Source organism: Hemibagrus wyckioides, linkage group LG20 (genome assembly GCF_019097595.1).
Source record: "Hemibagrus wyckioides isolate EC202008001 linkage group LG20, SWU_Hwy_1.0, whole genome shotgun sequence".
Taxonomy (NCBI): domain Eukaryota; kingdom Metazoa; phylum Chordata; class Actinopteri; order Siluriformes; family Bagridae; genus Hemibagrus; species Hemibagrus wyckioides.
In genome coordinates, this window is record NC_080729.1 from 6,848,102 (window position 1) to 6,860,165 (window position 12,064).

The 12,064-nt window shown below is 36.8% G+C and overlaps 1 protein-coding gene across 2 annotated transcripts in view; it reads left to right on the top strand.

Moving 5' to 3' along the window:
• limk1a (LIM domain kinase 1a) overlaps window positions 1-12,064 on the top strand; it is a 57,629-nt gene that overhangs the window by 23,913 nt on the left and 21,652 nt on the right. For both annotated transcript variants that reach the window (XM_058418841.1, XM_058418843.1), the window contains one exon: window positions 5,327-5,465. In XM_058418841.1, the coding sequence (XP_058274824.1) occupies window positions 5,327-5,465 (139 nt within the window). The remainder of the gene's footprint in view (window positions 1-5,326; window positions 5,466-12,064) is intronic.

The following is a 12,064-nucleotide window of genomic DNA, read 5'->3' on the forward strand; positions in this document are numbered from 1 at the left end:
AAATATAGGACTCTTATGCATTAAACATACATTTTACTGGAGATGCATTTTAACCTGCACTCACTTGTGGTACACCTCTAGCTATTGCAATAACAGGACATAAACCTCCTGATAGGTTAATGTAGGGTCAAGGAAATGAAAGTGGAAGCTGCAAGCAGACACTCCACACGTACACGAAGAATGTAATTAATAGAGTGCTGCTGCTCCTGATTCCCACTGGGATCTGTAATGAATAGGGGTGCAAAGTCCAGCATGCTCCATTCAGGATATCAGCCAGGCTCAGCAATACAATGACTCATTGTGGGATGAGCCAGACTTCTTGGATAGAATGGGGCCAGACTGGGAGGAAATCATTATCCTCCTCTTCATTTCACTGACACTCTCCTCTGATGAGATAACGGAGGCCCGGGAAGCTAACGTCAATAAGTTATCTCATAAAAGGACTGTTCCTTTAGCAATACTTTACATCGTTTCAGCTTGGTGTTAGCCATTTTGTACAATCATTTCACTACATGCTGGGTTTTTTTTTTTTGTCACAAAATGTGGCAACAAACCACCTGCTTTCACAGGACGACAATGCAGATAACCACACTTTCTGTGTACGGACTATTAAACAACTTTAAAGACATAATGCTGCTCCCTTTTTAAATCTAGGGACTTCTTGCTTCAGAAAGCTTGATAGGCCAGTGTTTTCCATCAGAAACACTTTAAGGAACATCATAAACATCTAATCTAAATCTATATCTGCTCATTTATGCAGTTATCCAAATGTGGCAGTAGCAAATTTGTAAAATTATGCAGATACAGGTGAGGAGGTTCCTCAGGCTTAAACGTCTTGCTGATGAGAGAGATCAGAGAATGATCAGACTGGTTTGAGTTGAAAGGAAGAGAAATAAGCACTCTTTGCAACTGTGGTGGGGAGAAAAGCATCTCAGCACACACAAAACCTTCAAACCATGAGGTGGATGAGCTACAGCAGCAGATGATCGCATCAGGAGTCACTCTCTTTCAGGTCAAGAGCATGAACCTGAGGCCAACAAAAGCACCCAGACTCACTCAAACCCAATTTGGTCTTCTGCTGTTGTAGCCCATCCACCTCAAGGTTTGAAGGTTTAGTGCATGCTGAGATGCTTTTCTGATCATCACGGTTGTAAAGAATAGTATAGGGTTTATTATATCCCTCCTGTTAGCTTTAATCTTTCGTCTAATCTTGCTTTGTTTCTGAAATACTCAGATCAGCGCACCTGGCACCTGCAACCACATGACAGTCACAGTCAGTCACTGACTTTTTCCCTATTCTGATGTTTGTCGACAAGCTCTTGACCTGCACATGCTTGATTTTCTGCTTTGATTGGAGCAGATGTACAGGTGTTCCTAATAAAGTGGACAGTGAGTGTATGTTTGTGTGCATAAAAAAGTGTGTAAAGCAACAGACTGCAAGATTCAAGACTCTGAAGCTTACTTCCAGAATGCACAAAATATATGTGTAGAACATAAGAGATAAGTTGTTGGCTAAAGCAACTTGTGGCTCAGCTCTATATTTACAGAAAGTGTAGCTCATTGAAGCCAGATTTCCCTCAAATGATTCTAATGAACACGACGACGAAGGACTCACAGTGACATACTTTGCTCTTCCCTGGATTAATTCAACATCATAACTCGTAGTCCTTCATCCTTGGAATTTTCTTTCAGGTTCATTGCAGGAAAGCGCGTTCAGCCTCATCCTCTTTAGTTTAACAGATTATCCCCTTAATCCCCATCTGACTAATCTCCAAATCTCTGAATTGTCAGCACTGAAAGAATGCTTGCTCTCTCTCTCTCTCTGTCTCTGTCTCTCTCTCTCTCTCTCACACACACACACACACAACTGTACAGTAATTGTACAAAATATAAAACATATGAAATCCTAATGAACAGTTCCTCTTTCGTCTTATCCACTCACTGTAAACCAGAATGATCTTTTTTAAGCAATTTTTCTTGCTCCATATTTTTTTCACCTACTATATTCAGTTCATTTTGTACCGCTGAGGATTAGATCCACCAGCTAGGATTTGCCAGCTGTGTTATAGTATTACAGAAGCTTTGATCTCCCAGACCTGTCATTGCCAAAATGTAGGCCCTCTGGGTGGGGTGAGAGGAGTAGCTTATTATGCATCTCTCTCTCTCTCTGTAGTACTGCGAGTAACCTTGAACCGCCTTCTGCCTCCTCTAGCAAATTTGGCTGACAACCTGTATTAAGTCTTAAGCTCTGTGGATTAAGTCCATAATAATTAGGGATGTACCTAAATTTCAGCCAAGCATGAGACTCGTGCCGGTAAAAAACGCTGAACATTTTGAACTTATGAAACAATATCAGTGACTTGCATACTACCACCTGAAAGCACCACATACAGGTCAATGTGTGGACAATAAAACTATTCATCTACTTATGACATCACTGACATGACAGTGGATCTTTTGAGGCTTTTCTTTGTTAGTGTCTTGATGTAAACATTACATCTTTCTGAAAGCTCTCACCTTGACTCCTCTCAACCCTCTTATGCTCCTTGAGAACAAATGTCAGTTAAATTGTGTTTTAACTGAGTGCTAATTGCATAAATGACTAAAAATACAACGAACACTAATACTAGGACCTGTTTGGATAGCAGGAGGTACACCGTGTACATGTTGCATAGGTGTGACTGATATTTTTTGGCTTTAGCACACTGTAAATTTTTGCTTGCATGACAACATTGTCACACTGTGCAGCCTTGATGAAAGATAGATGAAGGGATGTGAGGAAGTCTGGACTGAGTCACCGTTTAGGAGATAAAGCCACCACCAGTCTGGACAGAACAGGAAGCTGTATGGTAGATGGGGAATGATGGATCTTGTCGCCTAGGGAACCAGTCTGATCGACCTATTCACTCTCTAATGGAAAATGAGTGTAAGGGTAGACAGGCCAGAGAGACAGGGGTCAGGAAGGGTGGCCATAGTCTGTTTGTCACCATCTGGTTTATGTTCATCTTGATTAGTGTCTTAGTGTGTCAGCAAATACCCACACATGGGTAAAAAAAAACCCCTTAGAGACAATGTTGAATTGACACTGTGGTATTTTCTTAAAGCAGAGTTGTCATAGTTATCCAAAATTACATTTGCAATTGTTAATACAAGCAATTCATAATATATATATATATATATATATATATATATATATATATATATATATATATATATATATATATATATATATATATATATATATATATATATATATATAAAATATAAAAGTATAAACTCTTTCATTGCAAAAGACATTCTTAGCCTAGATTCATAAATTAATTTTATTTTTAGTATAACATTATTTATACCATGCATATTTTTCCTTTTTAATTTTTATTTTATTTAAAGAAACCAAAGCAATGCATAGTAATGTATAGTTGACATTTGAGTCTTAAGTAATAGAAGTTTTGTAGGAAGAATGTTTTTAGGTTTTTTTTAATTTTTATATAAAAATATGGCATGCAGTTGCTTCTAACAATGGTATAAAGCTATTGACAATACCATTTAATGTAATTTGTGATAATCGTAATTAATAATCCCAATTACAAGAGTAAATTCTTCATCTAACAAAATGATAGAAATACTTTCTTATGCTGTCACAGTGACCGTCTCTAAAATATATATATATATATATATATATATATAATGATCTCTGTGCTACAGCCTTGGCTTTGCTTATCTAATGCTGAATAGTCTAATATGTAAAATAAAATAAAAAATCAGCTAGCTTATTAAAATAAGCTAGGTCTGTAACTTTAAACACTTGTTTTTGCACATTACTTATCTTGTTTTTCATCTCATTCTCCATATTTATTCCTAAATCTCTGTATTTAGTATTTTTCTGCTATATTTTCTTATATTGTTATATTCTACTATATTATTATTACTATATTATTATTATTATTATTATTAATATTTTATATTTTGTGTTTTGATATATTTTTGTTATATTTTATGTTTTGTGTTTTGATGTATTTTTTTTTTTTGTTATATTTTTGTACCCTAATTTGGGTATTTTAGTATTTTTCTGCTATATGATATATTGTTATATTCGGCTATACTGTATTTGGTAATATTTTATATTTTTGTTATTTGACATTTTTTGTTATTTTTTGTACCCTAATTTGGGTATTTAGTATTTTTGTTATATTCCTTCCTATTTTATCTATTACCTGTGTTTGTGGATACTGCTGGAAACTGTGAATTTCCCTTTGGGATCTATCTATCTATCTATCTATCTATCTATCTATCTATCTATCTATCTATCTATCTATCTATCTATCTATCTAAGACTAGAACACTTGGTTAAACATTATCTAATTACATATCATTATAAATTATATAGGTATAATTCCTGTATATACATATATAATGTTGAGGTTTATATTATATATCATGGTTTATAATTTTATTTATATCTTCCTGTGTTTTTGCAGGAAAAAAAACAGGTGATGAATACAAGCCTCTTGGTCTCTTACGCATCTGCTTTTTGTCTTGTCTAATGTGTGGAATAATAACAGCTCATCGGTCCGCTGTGGCCTCCGAGCAGCTGATGTTTGTCTGCCACCCGAGCACATTACACTTTGTTTGTGCACATCACGCTGTGTTAAATATGAGCAATGGGCTCGGAAAACCCGTCAGATGCCACTGTGGCTGAATTCTGGCAAATCAGAAGCCTTTCTAATTATGCCTATAGGCAATCTTCCTGTAATGATCATTTGGGGAAAATGTTATTTTGTCACACGGTGAATGTTAGTCATTGATAATGAGCATTGATGGTGGATACTGAAACGGAAATAAGCCTAATTAGATTTAATTTATGTTCAGATATCTGTCAAAATGACCCTGGTGTGCCTTGCCCGGAGTCAGAATTCAATGTTTAATAGGTTTTCTGCTAGAATTTTAATGTTGGTTGAAATTCTTGCAAAGAAATATATATACGTATTTCAGTTCAGGAAAGTTGTAGTACTCACAGTGGAAATGTCAAAATTCCATCACAAGAAAGGTTTCCCAGGCCACTACATACACATCTTAACAAATTTACATCTGTCCTCCCGTTAGTAATAAAATGACCTGTTCGTCAGATTTAGTTGCAGAAGTCTAATTTATTTTGGCTAAACGCAACGATCAGCATGTTAGTCAACAGTCTGGAAAGCAATGTGGTTGTTTATGATGAGATAACATTGACACAATTATCCGTTTGACCTCATCGTTGTGTCTAGAAGTTATGTTTTGTCCAGACTGAAGCTCTGCAGTCATAATAACATGCCTGTTGTTGTTACAGATGCTGTGAATGCAGTGCCTCTCTGTCCCGCTGGTACTATGAGAAAGATGGACGTCTCTTCTGTAGAAAGGACTACTGGGCAAAGTTTGGAGAGTTGTGTCATGGCTGCTCTGAGCCTATCACCACTGGGCTCATCATGGTACATTTTAGTTTTCATCTTTATTCCATCCAAAATGGCAATATAAATGTATTTTTTTAAATTCTCAACTATGCTAAATTGATTGTGATTGCACATTTCTTTTTAAAACTGAACGAAGGTTCACCTAAGAACTCAAAGTTGACCCTGGTTAGGTAACATAAATATTTCAGGTTTATTTCAAGTACAGAAACTGTTAACTATATGATAAGCAATATTCTGCTTTTTTAAACGAAGCTGTGCTTATACCAAGTGAATAAAATTCATCTTGCAGACGTGAATAACCCACAGTTGCTATTTAAATTGCGCGCTTTAGATGTACAGTATACGTCAGTGGAAGCCAAGTTTGCAGAACTGTGGTCTTTTTGATTAACAAAAATACTTTATTAAGTATAGAGATATTGTTATTAAGTAGCTATCACATCAGACGTCTCCCTTTTTCTATTTTTACTGTTGCTAAAATGGACGATATAACATATGCTAGGTTTTTTGGTAAAGATTCTCATGTTTGCAATGTTTCAAAGTATCTTTGCAGAAAAATATTGTGCATCACGAAACCTTTATTAGAAACACCAGGGCATCTAATCCTTCATGCATTTATTTAATCAACCAATCATGTGGCAGCAGCGCAGTGCATAAAATCATGCCGTTACGGGCCAGCAGCTTTGGGTAAGGTTCACATCAGCCAGCCTTAATGTATCTGTCCTCGGCCGTCTTTTCCATCTCGGACCAGCTTTGCGTTTCACACAGCCTCTCCTGTTACACCAGCCAACGAAACACCATTGACTCAGTTATGAGCGCTGTATCACACGTGTGCTGGAGTCCCATGAATTAAACACTAATCCACTGTTTTCCACCTCGAGATGCTGAAAGAGGCTGTATATATAATTCAGGGAGATGAGAAAGGATAATGGTAATGAGGAGAAAGTTTGTGCTGGTTGCGAGATGGGGGGGGGTCATCTTTCAGTGTTTATTATCTGATGCTAATTATATTACGGATGTGTAGAAACGCAGAGTTATTTTAGTTCAGTTTGCAGATTGTCAGCAATTTAAAAATTGACAGGGAGTTAAGCTAATTAAAATGTTAGTAAATTCTTGGATATATTATATTATTTAGAGGAAGCAGACATTTAACTTGGGTCTTTGGATCGATAGCTTTTTAATATGATACTGTAGGCCTGAACAGGAGTAATGAGATGTTCATTATGTTTGTTCATTTCTTGTGGCTTTCTTATTAAATACTATATAAATGCAATATTTAAAAGGAAAAGTTAGCCAAGGTCTTGTGCCTTTAATGATCGAGGCTGCTGAATAATAATCATTTTAATCGTCTCTAAATGATGAGCTCAGCCAAATCAGTATAATAAGAATTAATATAATAGAATAGTGAAATTATAGTGGAACCTCAGTTGGTGCGCCTTGATCACATGGAAGAGAGTAATACTGCTATTACAATGTAATGTGTCTGATGTGTGAATATTTCCCAAATGATTTTCCTTACCAGTTCACTCCTTTTTTTTTTTTTTTTTTTTTTTTTTTTAAATCAGTATTTGATCACAGTTCACTGGAACAATCCATTTCCAAGACATCATGCCACATATTTTTAAGTACTAGGTTGTGATTCAAAGAGAAACATCTATGATGTATAACATTGTGGTCTTACTGCATTGGGTGGATGACAATGTAACCCAAATCTATCATTGTTGTCTTTTCATTATGAATACTGAGTGAAAGGATGCTCTGCAATGTTGCATTCTTTCAGTTACAGTCACCAAACCCAAACTTTTTTGCTGCACATTCTCTCTAACTGACCTTCCAGCTTGTCACTTTAATCCCAGTCCGCACCCTGATTTATAGACACCCTGCCTGTGCAATCAGTAATTAAACTCCCACGTCCTAGGCCAAGTTAATTAAAGATAGCCGAGCAGGCTGCTCCTTCGTCTTCTGTAAGCTCACATTTACTCAGCTCTGTCTGACTGACATTTACCCTCCTGCACTGGATATTTGAAGCAAACTCACATTGTCACACACGGTATCTCTGAAAATGCACGCAGTAGATGACAGCCAGACAATACTTGGCATGCAATACTGTCCAGATGGATGATCACTTAATTGTTTCCTTGAATTTGGAAAAATTACAAATGAATGTGAAATTATGCCTTTGGTTTATTAACAGTGAGGCAAGTAATGATACAGCTGCATCTACTGTGAATGGATTATGATTTAACCCATCTCCATCTCAAATCTAATGCTTGTTTTAATTAGGAATAGTTAACGCTTCAATTTGAAAAAAATGCTTTGCACTTTTAACGCAATGTAATTTGGATACAGCGATGGCTTAAGTCTAAATATTTTATTAAATGGCTTATGTCTAACCAATTATTGTGACAGAATTACAGATGTGCAATGTGTGCAAGTGACAGAATATTAATACTTTCACAGTTTGTGTTGATTTAGCTATCTAGCAAATTGAATTGCATAATTATGTAATCGAATCAATGACATCCAAATCCTAGTCTGAAAGCTTGTTCTAACATTTGAGTTAATTTAGTTATCTAATAAAAATGAATTCCATAAATCCAATATACCTCAAATAAATCCATATCAGAGACGCACTCCTTGACTATTTTTGCTATTAAAGCACTTACAGCATTATCCCATGTTTACACTAATCATTTCTGAGATTATTTAATGCTTATTGTTAGCTAGAGTGACTAGCAAAGAGGTTGTGTTGTGCTGTTTGTTATAACGTTTGAGATATTGAGTTGATTTAGTTATATATTAAATTTATTTACAGAAACATATATCCAAATGGAATCCAAATAAGTGACACAAGCCTTGATCAATTCCGTCCTTAAAACATGTACAGTATCTTCCCATGTTCCAATTTTATGATTTTAAATTCACACGTTGTTAGCTAGCCTTCATAGCTTATGTTGTTATGAACGTTGTTGGCTATAGCATTAATATACTTTTCTTTGTACATCTTAAATATTTTCCAACATAAGTTGGCTTTAGTCTCTCTGCTTGTTTTACAATTGTTCTGTCCCTACAACCTGTCACTACATTTGCTTAAGAACCAGCGAGTTGTAGTGATTGTTGGTTGTGAGTACTTTGTACACTTGTCACCTTGGACAGAACAGTGGCTTAAGTAAACCATTTTGCAGTTATTGTGGCCCAATCATTTAGATTTATATATCTAACATTTGGCAGACACCCTTATCCCGAGTAATGTAAAAATGCATGAAACAAACAGGGAAAATAAGAGCTAGTTTAAGTATTTTAGCAAGAGGTAGGTCTTCACCCGTCGTTTCACGACAGCCAGTGACTCAACTGTTCGGACATCTAGGGGAAATTTATTCCACCGCCTCGGTGCCAGAACAGAAAAGAGTCTTGATGTATACCAACCTTGTACCCTGAGAGATGGTGGAACAAGTCGAGTAGATCGAAGGGAGCGTGGTGCAGTGCGAGGAGTAATAAAATCATTGTTTGCGTATATCTTGGATTTTACATTGGTTTTATACATGGCTCAGCCAATCACATTTTAGAACCAAAGCTCGCTGTTGTATAATTACATTCTTAAGAGTTATCCAACTCCACAGTGTTCTTCAACTTCTGTCCTTATAGAAAGTGATTTATATGCTGTACAACCTGAGCCAAGTGTACAGTGACATCACCCTTGGCACTCTCTGTCTTGCCTTTTTCTCTCTCTAACTCCGCAGTAGGGCATCCAGAGCTTTCAGAATTAATTAACCGATGGCACATTTCTTTATTTCTTTATTTAAGCACCATTAAGTGCGACTTTTTCAGAAAAGCTTGTGGGTATCATCAATTAGAAAATCATGGCATGTTTTAATGAAGAAGAAAAAATGACCAGGCCTTGATTTGTATCAAGAGAAAATGATACACGTGATTGTTCAGGCACAAAAAGCTAAAAGACTATTCAATTGAGTCATGTTTCGGTAGTAACAGTGCCTATAGAGAGAGCTGCATTTAGATCTATAGGAAATAGGGTTAAATTGTGGCTGAAAGCATGTTCAGGTGATTCATTGTCAGTGCAAGATGGGATCAGATTGTCCTTCTTCTCCTTCTTTCGGCTTTTCCCTTCAGGGGTCACCACAGCGAATCGTCTCTCTCCACCTATGTATCTTCTGCATCGTCAACACTTTGCACCCACTAGCTTCATATCCTCATTTATTACATCCATATACCTCCTCTTTGGCCTTCGATCATGGGATCAGATTGTCCACAAGACAAAAAACATGTAGAGAAATTATGCAGGGCATACACCTTTTGATTACAAAGACAAAACAGGACAGGTACAGACTACAAATGATTGGTGCTCCCTTGCCCACTTTCCATGACTTGTACTCCAGAAGAACCAGGAAATGGGCAGGAAAAATCATTACAGACCCCTCACACCTTGAACACAACCTTTTAACTCCTCCCTTCTGGCAGGCCCTATAGAAATGTGTACACCAAAACTGCCAGGCAAATAAAGAGTTTCATTCCACAGGCAGGCACCCTCATAAACAGCTGGCCTAGCACCAACACGCTCTTTACGAACTTGTTACACTCCACTTCACATCTACAAAAACTGTACTGTAAGAACAGTCACTCATCACTTCATCCCCATATGTTACACACTTACACTGAATGTTGTGTATTGAACAAACAGGCATCGTATGTAATACACAGTAGTGTTATTTGTACTCTTACACTTTATATACATTGCTGATATGTCACATACTCTGTATATTGTGGTCTTTATTTAATCTGTTTAGCATTGCATGTAAACTATATTTATATAACATTTCTGGCAGATGCCCTTATCCAAAGAGACTTACATTTTTATCTGATTTTATACAACTAAGGGTTAAGAGCCCTGCTCAAGGGCCCAGCAGTGGCAGTTTGGTGGAACTTGGATTCGACCACTAAGCTACTACTCCTCCCTAAATGTATTGTTATTATTTAAGCCTGTACTTTTGAGGGTCACCAGCAGCAACCAGTACCAAATTCCTTGTGTGTGCAAAATGTACATTGAAATGCACATTTGAGAGTTCTGTGGTTAAAAAAAAACCCCTTGGAGCTGTAGAGGAAAAAGGTGGATCTGGTAAAAAGATATGAGCATGTAAGTCATAAAACGAGAGATAGATTGGTTAGATTGGTACAGTGAGGGAGTGTCTGGTGGACTGGGTGGAGTGACTGTGGGAGGGATTCTGCTGGTAGGGTTTAAGTTCACACAGAGGGAAGAGTCGATGCAAATCAAATGATTGGTGCTCCCCTGCCCACTTTCCATGACTTGTACTCCAGAAGTCAATCAATCGATGCAAATTCTTGTTCATCTTGTGATGAAACGTTTCTAGCTTGATGGGAGTGGACTGTTCCAGGATGACCAGTGATGAACGATATGATGAGGATTAAAATGAGGTCAATCGGACGCTGTAGCCTACAGTCACCAGCTCAACTCGGCTTGGATTTGTGTTTGTTAGACAGCGCTCTACCGCCATCTTCAAAACAGCGACTGAAAGATTATTTTTGGAAGAACGGTGTTGATCCGTGCAGAACGGTTCCACTCCAAGGTGCACCAAAGCTGTTCAGATGGCTTTACAGAAAAATGTGAACAAAATGAGAATAATACAGTAGAATTTAAATAAAACCTAGCTTCTGCTCATGAAAACAAATTGGAACTGATCAAGAGTTTAGAATTTACACACAAGAACTAAGAAATAATAGGAAAGTATTTAACTACAAAACCTAAAGACTAACTTTTTTTTTTTTTTTTTTTTACCCAGAGTCCTCATATTAAAGGTTTTCTGTACTGTATATTTGGTGGCATATGGGATTTTCACTTTAACCGATGCCACACATCTGCTGTTTAGAATGTTGGCATACTGCATGTTGTATTTCATAGTGTTTTTCTAGCTAGAAATAAGGAGTGTTCCAAACAAAAATTACACCTTTTTCAAGCGCTGCCACAGTGTCCAGTCACCCAAGGTCACACAAATCAAGTGCAAGTTTCTTTTTTTCTGCTTCTGTTAAAATGACACCAAGCATCCTTAAATTTCAGTTTTCATTGTTATTTTTTTTTTGGGTTTTTTTTCATTTTTACAGTAATTTTTTGTTGGTGAAGACCCAGTTTCTTTACCAAATCACTTGATTCATTTTGCAAGTGTTGATGACACTGTAATTTTCTTTCACCTCTTCCCCTTAGCCATTACTCGTCTTTCACCCCTAACAAGTTTAACACTTTTACAGTAATATTCTGAAATGGCGTGACACGCACGTCTTTCCCATGGCAAGTGCATGGAAAGTACCTCTGAAGCAAACGCAACTCCCACTAGTATGAAGCAACACTTACACAAAGGGATTGTTTGTGTCTCACTGTTGCCTAGATGAGCGTTATATCCGAATCAAGACCACGAATAACAAAGTTAGCTGCTCAAATGTTGCTGATGAGTTTTGTGTTTTGCACTCAAGTATGTGGTTACATGCAGTCTTTCAGTTTCCCATTGAATATTAATACCAGGAAAAGATGATATCAGTTAGTGGCTTTAACTCACCAGGTTGTCTAGTATGACGAGTACACCGTGGTTTCGAGC